We start from the raw sequence: 12,442 nt of genomic DNA on the forward strand, positions 1-12,442 counted from the left end.
CCCAGCCTGCCTGCTCAGCTTGGGATGAGGCAGGGGGGAAGCACTGCCCTGGGCTTGGGGAGGATAAGATGGGGTTAAAGTGAAAGGCTTGGTTTTAACAGTATAATGTGTAACCCCATAATGACTTTAAATATTGATTATTTGAAGGCCATTAGTGCTTATTGTTAAAGAAAAGTCGATACTTTTTAAGCCTTGTGAACCATTTGTCTCCTGTTAAAGGACATATCAAATTTAGCAGCATGCAGTGCAAATCCCCTAATACCCTGCTCACAAGGCTCCAGCTGGCATATTAAGGGGGGTGGGGGGAGAATAAAAAGAGAGGTGGGGGAGAGGAATATGCAGCAACACAGAATTGCTCTCTGCAAGGTAAGGACAAGGCTTAGCAGGTCTAATTGCCAGGGGCTACATTCACATTCTCAGGCTATGGGACTGAAATGCAGCCCTTACTCTGAGAGGTGGAAGGGAATTAAGGGAGGGTTGAAGGCCAATACGTACCTGGGCAAGGATTTGTGTTATGGTGGGTGTCTGTCTGAAAGCACAGCAGCCTTTGTTAAGGTCTCTGGGGTATTTTGCTCTGGGTTTGCCAGTTCATTTCCCAGCTTGCTTGGAAGCAGTTGGCTTCTGTACCAGGCAGCCTGGGAGGGCTTCCCAGCTCTGTGCCAGGACATGACCTGGTTGTGCTCCATCCCTGCCATGCCAGGGTCCTGTGCCAAGGCTCAGGCAGATGGAAGGGAGCAGTGAGAGGTTCCAACAGGTTCTGGGGCTGGTGAGATGGCAGAAAGCGTCTGTCCACAGGGCTCTGTGGCAGGAAACAGGGAGCACACCAAAATCCCAGCTGCAATGCCTCCTCCTTGTTCAGCCAGATGCAGCCTCCCTGCTCTGGCATCATGCTGCAGGCTCCCCAGGTGTAACAGTGCCAGCTGTGGGACCTTTGGCAGGTCCCCTTTATCTGCCCTCACTCAGCAGCTTTGCCTGGTGTGTGTGTCCAGCACAGAGCTCCAGTGCTGCTGAGAGAACAGCTCTGGGGTCTCTGGATGGTCAGCTGTGATGACAACAAGTGTGAATGTGTCTGCCTGGGTTTTCTGAGCCTTTGGACTCATCCCTCAGCATGTGCTGTGGGTTTAGCATAAGCAGCTGCTGACCACGTTGTGCCAGGGGAGGCTGAGGTTGGAGCTGAGGCTGAACTGTTTCCCTGAGAGGGGTGTCAGCCCCTGTGCCAGGCTGCCCAGGGAGCTGGGGCAGTGCCCAGCCCTGGAGGGATCCCAGAGCCGTGGAGCTGAGGGCCATGGGTCAGTGCTGGGCACTGGGTGGGCTCCAGGAGCTTCAGGGGCTTTTCCAACCAAAATGATTCTGTGATTCAGCCCCTTCTGAGCCACCCCAAGTCCCTGCACTCACCCCTGTGTGGGAACATGCTGGGCCCCACAGCAGCTGCTTTGTCCTGCTGTTCCCTTTCCCCAGACAGTGTCCAAAGTCTGAGGTGATGCCAGGCAGGGAAGCTGCACAGCTCTGGTGAGGACAGAGGCAACGGGCTGCAGGGTCTGGAGCAGGGGTGGGTTCCTCAGGGATCAAAGACCCTGCAGTGCAGCGTTAGAGCATAAAAATAGCTCCTGGGCTGGCACCAAAGGGAGAAACTGTTTGTTTTCCAGCACCTTAGTCCTGATCCCTATAACCAGTGTGTTTCCTGGGCACACACTGTCCCTTCTTGCCTAAAAGCAAGAGGCTGCTGTTGTTTCCTCCTCACACCTCTGGGCCAGGATCCCCCTTTTTGGGGGGGGGAAGGACATCCACTGCTCACCCTGCCACAGAAGGGTTAAAACCGACTTGATTCCCTAAATTGCTCCTTAGCAAAGGAGCAGCACGTCTGCCCGTGATTACAGCTAATTACCATCGAGCCAACACCTCGTCACAGCCTTTAATTGTCCGTTATTCATCTGGGCCTGGGCCGAGGCAACAAGCAAAACGCAGCCCTTGGCAGCCCCCAGCGACCGAGGGGCCTGGGCTAATTGTGAGGCCTCGGGGATTAAGGGCAGGTGATTACACACTTCATGGTGTAATTACATGAGCATCGCTTGGCTGCTGCCCCGGCTGGGAGCCGAAGGTCAGGCGCTGCGTTACCTGAGATGAATTGGAGCTGCCAGAGCCCGGCGCAGCCCTGACGCGATTAGCATGAACATTTCAGCAGCCGCACATCGATCGCCTCTCCTCCAGACACACCGAGCGGGCAATTAGTTTAGAGGAGAGCTAGGGGAGGGAGGAGGAGGAAAGGAGAGAGGGGAGGGGAGAAGAGAAGGGCAGAGACGGGCAGCTGGGCAGTGGGGAGGGAGATGGGGGAGTGGGGAGGAGGCTCTCATAGAGTCCAAGCCCATAGAACCCAACCCCCTGCTCCAGCAGCTTCCCCTGGCTCAGGGGGCACAGGAATGTGTCCAGGTGGGGTTGGAAACCTGAGAAGGAGCCTCCACACCCTCCCTGGGCAGCCTGAGCCAGGGCTCCCTCACCTCAGCACCAAAGGACTTGCTCCTTGAGTTTAAGCAGAACTTGTTGTGTCCCAGCTTCGTCCCCTTACCCCTTGTCTTCTCTTTTCCTGCACAAGAGAAGACGGGGATGTCCCAGGCTGTTGTGTGCTGTGGGGCAGTGCATGGCAGGGGTTTGTAGTGGCTGTTGCATAGAATGGGGATGAAACAAAACCCTGGCCCAGGCTGCCCAGGGAGGGTGCGGAGGCTCCTCAGGAGGTTTCCAACCCCACCTGGACACGTTCCTGTGCCCCCTGAGCCAGGGGAAGCTGCTGGAGCAGGGGCTGGGGCAGCTCTGCAGGGCCCTTCCAGCCCCATCACTCTGGGATTCTGTGAAAACTATGCCAGGAAGATGAAAGGACAGGGCAGGAACCCTTTCCTCACCCACCTCATCCCTAGAGAGTCCTTGTGTGGCTCTCGCTGAGCCATGATCACAATCCATCCCCAGCTGGGTGGGATGGGGGCGTGAGGTTCTCACATTATCCCACACTCTCCTGTTGTTCCCCCTCACCTTGGAAGTGGCAGCTTGCTTGTGCTGGTGGTCCCTTTGTTCAGAAGCCACACAGCCCTTCCTGCCCCCTTTCTCCTGCCCTCCAGCCTCTCCTGGAGCAGATTTTATAGGGAGAGGCTGTCAAATGACAATAAAGGGCACAGCACTTGGCTTTGCCTCTGGATGCCCTGCTGAAGGTAATAATGTTGTAAGTGGCCATCAAAAGGAATTAAGAGACGTGCAGCCGGAAAGCAGAGATTTGCTTGCAGGCTCCCAGGGCAGATTTGACTAATGGGAGAGACCTTGGCTTTTATTCCCTTCCTGATTATTTGCTTTTCTTCCCCTACCTGCCTCGCTCCCAGGCATTGTTCTCTCCCCCCACCTCTCAAACCTGCCCTTTCCAGCTTTCTTGCCACCTCACATCTGCTCTACCCACTGTGGCCAACATCCCCCTGTCAGTAGCACTCCACTGACCCCACGGCACCTCCCTTTCCCCATCTGTCCTCTCTGGGTTTTTTCTCTGCCTCTCTTCATTTTCTCTCCAGAATTAAAGACCAGGACAAGTGGGATTTTGTTCACAAGGCATGATTGTGGTGCCTTCAAATCTTCCCAGCCCCACGCTCTTAGCTCCCAAAATACAGAATGCCCTTTCAGTTGTCAGGTAGTTGAGGCAGAAACCCACCCTGCATCTTCAGCCTTGCCTTTGCTAGCCCTGGGCAGCCAGGAGCCCTTGGAACAGCCTGCAGGAGCAAACACAGCCAGGTGGGAAGTCTGTGGGACCTCTGGAGTCCTGGCTGCTTTCTTCTCTCTCTGGTTCTGCTGCTTTTCTGCTCTGTCTCAGGTGTATGGCTGAGCCTTCCCCTCCCAGCCTCTGGCACAGAACGCAGCTCACCCACAGAGAGGGTGTTCTCCCTCTGTGCACTGGGGATGGAGCCTCCAAGGTTTTCAACATGGGTCTGTGTTCTGCTCCTTGCAGGGAGATATCCCACCCACCGCCGCTGCTGTCGCCCCAGAACGCCCCCCACATCGCCCTGGGGCCCCACCTGAGACCCCCGTTCCTGGGGGTGCCCTCGGCGCTGTGCCAGACGCCAGGTGAGTGCTGCAGCGAGGGGAGTGGGGAGAGCCCAGGCTGTGACACGCTGGCCTTTGGCCAAGACATTCTCTGTCTTCCCCCCCTCCCTGTGCTGACTTCACCCTCGTTTTGCAGTGATAGGAACGGGTTCCCTTGGCTGTTTAATCCCCATCAGCCTCACTGGGGCTCTGTTTCAGCAGCAGGCTGCACTGCCAAGGCAGTGAGGGACTCGATGGGCTCCAGGACAGCTTTCAGCTGGCCCTGAGTTAGCAAAGAGTCGGTGCTGAGATGAATAACCCTGTTAATTGTCCTCCCTGTGCCCAGGTTACGGGTTCCTGCAGCCAGCACAAGCAGAGATGTTTGCAAGGCAGCAAGAGATGCTACGGAAGCAAAACCTGGCAAGGTAAAGAGGGGATGACAAGGTGCTGAGGGGCTGGGACGGGGGTGTGAGGAGGAAAGGCTGTGGGACCTGGGGCTGTTCAGCCTGGAGAAGAGAAGCCTGAGCTCAGGGGGATCTCATCAGTGTTGGGAAGTGCCTAAAGGGTGGGTGGGGGAGGATGGGGCCAGTGTTTGTTGTGTGGTGGCCAGTGCCAGGACAAGGGGTAACAGGCACAGGCTGGAGCACAGGCAGTGCCCCTGGAGCAGGAGGAGCAAGTCCTTTGGTGCTGAGGTGAGGGAGCCCTGGCCCAGGCTGCCCAGGGAGGGTGTGGAGGCTCCTCAGGAGGTTTCCAACCCCACCTGGACACGTTCCTGTGCCCCCTGAGCCAGGGGAAGCTGCTGGAGCAGGGGCTGGGGCTGCAGCAGCTCTGCAGGGCCCTTCCCACCCCACTCTGGGACCCTGCAGAGGGTTGATCTTGTCCTTCCATCCCCTAGCAGAGGAGGCAGCGTGGGGTGGGAGCCATGGGAACAGCATGTGTGACCTGTGAGGCCCTGCCCGAAGCAACACTCACCGACCTTCCCTCTCCCAACCCAGGCTGGAGATGTCGGCCGAGATCATCCGCCAGAAGGAGCTGGAGAACCTGCACAGGCAACGGCTGCTGGCGGGCGACCCGCTGAGCCTGCACCCCGCGCTGCCCCCCGACCACCCCGCGCTGCGCAACGTGCACGACATCCCCGAGGGCCACCCGCTGCGGGACGAGCTGTCGCGGCGCAACGCCATGCTGGTGCTGCGGCACAACACGGCGCCGCTGCTGTCGCTGAGCGCCGGCGCGCTGCCCGGCGGCCCCGGCACGCCGCCCAAGGAGCAGCCCCGGCGCGGCGGCGCCCGCAAAGCGCCCCAGCAGCGCGCCGAGCCGCCCGGCCACGGCGACGCCAAGGAGCCGGCCGAGCCCCGCGGCCGCGACGGGGCGCAGGACTGTGCCGAGGAGGAGATGAAGGACTCGGAGAGCGACGCCGACGGCAGCGACGACAAGGCCGAGAGCGGGAAGGCCGAGAGCGGCGGCTCGGCCGCGGAGACCAAGGAGGGCAAAGAGACGGGCAAAGGCTGCGAAGGGCACAAGGAGCTGGGCGAGGCGGGCGCCGGGCACAACGCTCCCTGCAGCTCCTCCAGCGCCGAGTCGCCCAGCCATCTGCTGGGCACGGGGGGCAGCAAGAGTGAGGTGAAATACCTCCCGCCGGCCTCCATCCCGCCGCCACAGCCGCTGCCCTTCGGCTTCCCCTACACCGTGAGCCCCTACTTCCATGCAGGTGAGTGGGGGCCCTGGCCTGAGCTGCTGGAGCCGTGATGTGTTGTGCTGTGCTGAGTGGGGACCCCTCACAGAGTGAGGCTCAACCCAACCCCTCCTGTTAAAGCAGCTCCCATCTAGGTCAGGTCACACAGCTGCCCTTCAGCTTCCCCTACACCATGAGCCCCTGCTTCCATGCAGGTGAGTGTGGGCCCTGGCCTGAGCTGCTGGAGCTGTGATGTGTGTCATGCTGGGCTGAGAGTGGGGACCCCTCACAGAGTGCTAGGGCTTGGACCTTGAGAGATCATCCAGCCCAACTCCTCCTGTTAAAGCAGCTCCCATCTAGGTCAGGTTACACATCTGCCCTTTGACTTCGCCTACACCATGAGCCCCTGCTTCCATGCAGGTGAGTGTGGGCCCTGGCCTGAGCTGTTGCAGCTGATGTGTTGTGCTGTGCTGAGTGGGGACTCCTCACAGAGTGCTAGGGCTTGGACCTTGAGAGATCATCCAGCCCAATCCCTCCTGTTAAAGCAGGTCCCACCTAGGTCAGGTGCCCTTCAGCTTCCCCTACACCATGAGCCCCATGGAGGTGAGTGTGGGGTGCTCTGGCCCCAAGCTGCTGGAGCTACTCCATGTCTTGTGATGTGCTGAGAGCGAGGATTCCCCACAGGATCACAGGGCTTGGAAGGCACCTTTGGAGATCATCCAGCCCAACCCCTCCTGTTAGAGCAGGTGCCACCTAGAGCAGCTCCCACAGGAACACATCGTGCTCTGCAGTTCTTTTTTCTCTGCTGGGAGCCAAGCACCTTCCCTTAAGTCAGATAAATTAAGGCTCCACAGTGAAGCAAACCTGAAGAGGGACAAAAGGAGACCCAAGAACATGAGAAGGGAGATCCCAGTGTGAAGGGATCTTGGGCCTCCATCAGAAGCCACGTTGCAGGGCAGACCCCAGTAAAACCATCAACCAGAGGCTGCAGGGAGAGGCATCAGAGGTTGTTAATGGCTGCAAGGTGCTGCCCTATAAAGCAAAGGGCCTGAGGTATTGTATGTGGAAGGCTGGGCCGTGCTCCTGTCATTTGCAAGCAGTGTGGGGACTGGAGGGTGCAGAGAAACACCCAGATATGGCAGGAGAAAAGGGATGGAGGGAGGAGAGGTGCCTGGGCTGGGCTGGGGGCCGAGGCTGCAGGCTGGTGGGAGGCTGAGGCTGTCGTTCTGCAGGCAGAGGAGCAGATGGGGGGTGCAGAGCTGCTTCCCACCTCCTCCCTTCTCCCCCTCTGCCTCTGAGGTGAAGGATTTGAGGGAGGATTAAAGCTGCAGCGTTTTCCTCCCCGCTGAGTGTCAGATCTGGAGCGTTTCCAGGGCAGCCTGTGAGGCAGCACCTTTGGGGATGGGGTGTCAAAAGAGTTCCCCAGCAGAGACTGACACATCTTGGCTGCCCTCAGAGGTGTCAGAAATCCCACTGCTGTGCCCCTCGTTCCAGAGCAGAGGCAGATGGGCTCTTTCCCCTGCCTGTGGTGCATTTCTCAGCCTCACAGGCACTGGTGCAGCTGGGTTGGTGCCTGGAGGATGGCACAGGCAGGCAGGGAAGCTGTTGCCAGCCTTCTGGTCCCGGGCAGCACAGTCCCTGGGGCTGTGGGGATGGGCAGCAGAGGCTGGAGCCAGAGGGAACAGTGAGGACAGGTGGGAAAAGGGTGTTTGCAAGGCCTGGTCGCTGCTCTGCCATGGGGTCTCCTGTGGGCAGAGCAGGGTGGCAGCCCTGCTAACCTAGCCAAGAGCCAAAACCTGCCTCAGCTAATTACTTGGTTGAGCAATTAGCAAGGAGAAGGGAGAAATGGGGGGGAGGGCATGGCATGCAGGTGGCTGAGGGGACTGCTTTCTGTGCAGAGAGCTGTGGCTGCAGGGGACCCAGGGCTGTGGCTGGGCTCCCTCCCTCCCTCCCCTCCCCCAGCAACACCTGAGCTACTGTAACAGCCCATTTGTTGTTATCACTTCCAGTTTACATCACAGTGGTGTCTTGAGGCCTCAGCAAAGATCAGGCCTGTGCTTCACTACCCACTTTCTAGGCCTTTCTGGTTTGTGCAGCCTGCTGCAGGGCTGTGGGTGTTACACTGAGGGCTCCTGTGCTGTCAGGGCAGCCTCACCCTGGCTGTTCAGGCAGCAGCACTGAGCTCAGGCCCTGTTGTGCAGGGCACTGTACAACTCCCCAGCAAAAGCTGTGAGCTGCAGGCAGCCTTGGGAAGGCAGGTTGTCTCGTTGCCTGCAGCACAGCAGGTCGATAGGGGAGCTGGGAGTTCAGCAACTGAAGTACTGAGGGCTGCATCGATCCGAGTGCTGCAGGGCTCGGGGGCTGTGCTGGGCTCTCAGTGCAGAACGTGCTGCTTAGGCCCTTGGGGAACACAAGCCAGGTGGAGACAAGCAGAGCTGCACCCAGCTCTGCCCCAGCACCAGCTAACTTGTGTGATCTGGGGGGTTTTGCACCAGGCCTGTTGTTGCAGCCTGGCTGCTGGGGATGCTGTGCTGGTGTTACAAAGCAGGGCAGGGTGAAAGGAAGAGGGAAGAAGTGGCTGGCTGCAAATGGCCACTGAGTTCCAGGCAGCTCCTCTGGTGTTTCAGCAAAGGGAGGCTCCTCTTTTGGAGGCAGAGAGCTGTTCTCTGTCCCTCCTGGGAAGAATATCGATGAGGCAGCCAGAGCTGGGTCGATTCCCTGAGCTGCCTTCTGGGGATCTGGCGGCTCCTCCATGACCTCATCTCCTCAAGGTTCCAGCAGCCTCCCTCCCCTCCTCCTCCCAGCACCCTCCTCCAGCCCCTGTCCTTTGGAAAAGGTGAAGGATGGAGGCTGAAACCTTCCCATCCATCCAGAGTCTGGGGAGCAATTACCAAGCCCCACGGCCTGTGCAGGGGGAGCAGGGGCACAGGGGCCAGGGAGGGCTGGCAAAGCTGAGGCTACCACAGGTGGGGCTGACCTGGCAGTGGGTTTGCTCGCTGGCTTTGCACTGGGCTCTCCCAGTTGGCACCTCAGTGGTATCCCCTGGCAGTGGGGAAGCTGCTGCAGAGCTCTCCCTCGCTGGGGTGGGCAGGAGGGTCCCTCATCCAGCCTTTGGCCTCTCTTCTGAAGCAGCAGGATCTCAGGAGGAGGGAGGGGGGTTACAAATGGCCTGCAGCACGGGTGCTGAGGGCTGTTCCACGTGGACACCTGTCTACAAGACACTGGCCTGGGCCAGTGGCTGCTTTTCAGCCCCTCCACGCTGGGCCCCATCTGGTGAAACGCTCTGTAATCCATTACCAGTCCCTCTGACCGTCATTTATCATAGAGCAAGACAGAGGAGGCCTGGCAGGGAATAGCTGCTGCCCTTTATGCATCCTCAGAGTGCAGCAGCATCCAGTGACATGTCATTATTATAACAGAAGGTGCATCCCTTCTCACTGCTTGGCACCTATTTGTCCTCATTCCCCAAACTGCCAGAGCAGTGGTGAGTGGCTGCAGCCGTGCACAGGGATGGAGGAGACGCTGCAGCATCTTCCTGAGGAGGGACAGGAGGAAGGACAGGAGCCCCTCTGCTCTTGGGACTGGAAAAGGAGAAAGGGCCAGTGACTGGATGCAGCCTGATGAAGGCTCTTGGTCCTGTGCTAGCTGCAGGTTAGATGAGAGCAGAGAGCTCTGTAATCAGCAGCTGAGTGGTCCCAGAATGCAGGAGGGTGCAGAATGGTGACTGGAGCTGTCAGTCACAGGGGGGTTTGGGGCTTTTCTGCAGGGAACAGGGCTGCTTTGCCACTGACTTCAGTGGAACTTGGTTTCTACCCTCTAGCTTCAAGTTCTGTGGCACAGAACCTGCTAACAGGCCAGAACCCAGAGTGGTGGTGTTTACCTCCCCCTCTCCAGAATGTTTCCACCATCAGTCCCTGTTTTCCCTCCTGTAAACAGGAAGGGAAAACAAACTCTGTGAGAGAAATATTTTGGCCATATTCTGTTTCTTCTCTGTGTGGGCACATGGAAAATGCTCCTTGTTCCCATACAGCAGGGCCTGTGCTGCCCTTGGTCTTGGGACACAGCAGCCTCACTGCCCGTGCAGCTGGGTGCATCCTGACCTCTCCCTTCCTTTCTTCTGGGGGCACAGGGAGGCAAAGGAAAGGAAAGCCCAGAGGAGATGAGCTTGTGTAGAGCAGCAGTTGGCAGCCCAGCTCTGCTGGCCACATCAGTAACCCTGCAAATGGTCCCACATTCAGTGTGGATCCAGGATTGCAGGAGAGGGACTGCAGGGGGGGCTTCCACCTTCCCCCTCAGCTGGGCTCAACCTCTGCCCACGCCTCCAGGGACCTGGCAAAGCGTGTGGGACCTGAGCAGCCTGTGTGTGTGAGCAGGCTGAGGATGGGGCTGGCTGGCTGCTGACTGGAGAATTCATTCCCAAGCACTGTGTCTCTGCAGTTCAGCTCCTTTGGCTTGCTTTAGGAATAAGGAAGTACCTCATTTGGAAGCAGTTGGCTGTGGCAGGCTGATCCCTCCCCTCAGACACGCTTGCTCTGGCTGCAGATGGAGGTGTCTCGTCCCAGCATCCACTGTGCCTGGGATAATTGAGTTCAGTTGCTCTTCCTCTTATTTACCCTTCCAAAAAGGAGAGTTACTCTCTCCAACCTGAGAAAGAAAAACCTGCCCCTGAAATGGCACAGAGAGGGACGAGCCCACGGCCATCGGGGTGTTTGGTGAATTGTTAAGGGCAGCAGCTGTGAGTTTGTCTCCTGGCAAATGGAATGGCAGAGGAATGAGAATGAGGGCTCGTGTCCATCTGGCTGGTGGTGGCAAGGGAAGGAAAGTGCTCACTGGCTCTTTGGCAACGGCCTCTGCCTCCAGCTCCCGTGCCAAGGGGCACCCGGCTGGCAGGGAAGGGGCTTGAGGGGGTTGTTGGCTCTGCAGCTCTCACCAGATGCATGAGAAGTATTCGAAGCTTTTTCTAGCTGGAAAGGGTGTGAGGGGAGTGTGGAGCTGCCTGACATCCCTCAGGGAGCAGGGACAAAGGCAGCAGAGCCCAGGGCTGAGGCTGGAGGGGAGAGGGCCCAGTGCCTGCGAGATTGTGGTGCAGACTGAGGATGTGAAGGAGATGTGAAGGGTCTGGTGGATGCTCACAGTGAGTGCCCTGAGGGTCCTGGGCTGGTGAGGAGCTGGTTGGAAACCTCCTGAGGAGCCTCCACACCCTCCCTGGGCAGCCTGGGCCAGGGCTCCCTCACCTCAGCACCAAAGGACTTGCTCCTCCTGCTCCAGGGGCACTTGCTGTGCTCCAGCCTGTGCCCCTAACCCTTTGCCCTGGCAGTGGGCAAAAGCCTCAGGGAAGAACCTTAAGCCTGCAGGACAGATAATTTTGCCATGATGGACCCCTGGGAGAGATCTTTTTCTCTGGTAGCTTCTTGTTTGATGCCCTGAAGCCCAACAGCTTACCCCCCTCCTCAACCCTTCTCTCCCCACTGCAGCCATGGCTGTAAACACCCTCTGGAGCTAAAGGATCCCACACCAAGTTCCACAGGGTAATAGTTACCCCACAGGCTGTTTTCTGGAACCATTGTCTCTCCATCACTCGCCCTGTGCTCTCCCTGTCACCCAGCACAGTGGGGGTGGGTCACCTGCCTGCCCTTTGCCTCGCCACTTCCCCTCCAAGCCCCTCTCCCTGTGCCCAGCCCGTGCTGTCAGGCCATGGTGCCATCACAGCAGCTCCAGGCCCCTGCAGGAACCCCTCAGCTGGGTCTGTGCCGACAGGGCCGTGTCCTGACCCGCTGCTGTGTGCTGGAGAGCTGCCACGTGCTGCTGGGAGCGTGGCGGGTCAGACCCTGAGCGCTCAGCCCCGGCCTGTGCCGGGTCACACACACCCCCCAGGGGGATGTCTCAGGCTGGGGTGGACTGAGCAGCGCTTCCAGGACGTTGTGTATTGAGTCACTGCAGCGAGGCCGCGTGGGAGAGGCGCTGGGGGCCGTGGCCATCGGAGCAGGAGACGGGCTGGGGGAAGGAAAGCCACGGGGCAGCCGCAGCTCCCCGCCCTGGCGTGTGCAGAAACGCTCCTGCAGGGCCTGTGGCTTGGGGGGTGTGTGTGTCTTTCCTCTCCCCTCCCCACCATTTCTTCCCCACAGCTGAAGAACATTAAACACATGAAATGCATTAACTGGGAGGGGGTTTTTATCCCTGCCCCCCCCTCTTTCTAAGCTGGGGACCTCCAGGAGGAAGAGGCCTGTGAGCTGCCCCTGCCCAGTGCTTGAGCTGACAGGTCATTAAAGATGAATGTGTGGCTAGAGAGAAAGATTCCAATTGCAGGCTGCTGCTTGTTGTCCGTGTGGGATTGGAATGATTTATGTCTCTTTCTCCTCCCCTCCTTCCTTACTCCCCCCTCCCCTCCCCACCCTGACTGCAAACAATCCAGGCACCATGGGAGGTCTGTTTCTGGATGGGGAGGAAAGCCCAGCGCTGGAAGACATCAGCAAATGGACGGTGGAGGACGTCTGCAGCTTCGTGTCCAACCTGTCTGGCTGCACCGAGTACACTCAGGTAAATCACAGCCTCAGGGATGTGCCAGGAGGAAGATCCTCCCTTGTAGGGCCTTCTCCTCTTCCTCCCCTCTGTGCCTGTTTTCTCTGCTTGTGCTGTCCTTCCTGAGGAGCTCAGAGCCCTGCAGGGCCATGAAGCTTTCTGTTTCCCCTCTGGTTGGTTGCTGAATAGCTGCTCGCTGCC

The 12,442-nt window shown here is 58.7% G+C and overlaps 1 protein-coding gene across 3 annotated transcripts in view; it reads left to right on the plus strand.

Moving 5' to 3' along the window:
• Positions 1–12,442, plus strand: part of SAMD11 (sterile alpha motif domain containing 11) — a 158,983-nt gene that overhangs the window by 138,999 nt on the left and 7,542 nt on the right. For all 3 annotated transcript variants that reach the window (XM_062012846.1, XM_062012847.1, XM_062012848.1), the window contains 4 exons: positions 3,977–4,092; positions 4,397–4,475; positions 5,046–5,758; positions 12,135–12,259. In XM_062012846.1, coding sequence (XP_061868830.1) covers positions 3,977–4,092; positions 4,397–4,475; positions 5,046–5,758; positions 12,135–12,259 — 1,033 coding nt within the window. The remainder of the gene's footprint in view (positions 1–3,976; positions 4,093–4,396; positions 4,476–5,045; positions 5,759–12,134; positions 12,260–12,442) is intronic.

The sequence above is a fragment of the Colius striatus genome, chromosome 21 (assembly GCF_028858725.1).
Source record: "Colius striatus isolate bColStr4 chromosome 21, bColStr4.1.hap1, whole genome shotgun sequence".
Lineage (NCBI taxonomy): Eukaryota > Metazoa > Chordata > Aves > Coliiformes > Coliidae > Colius > Colius striatus.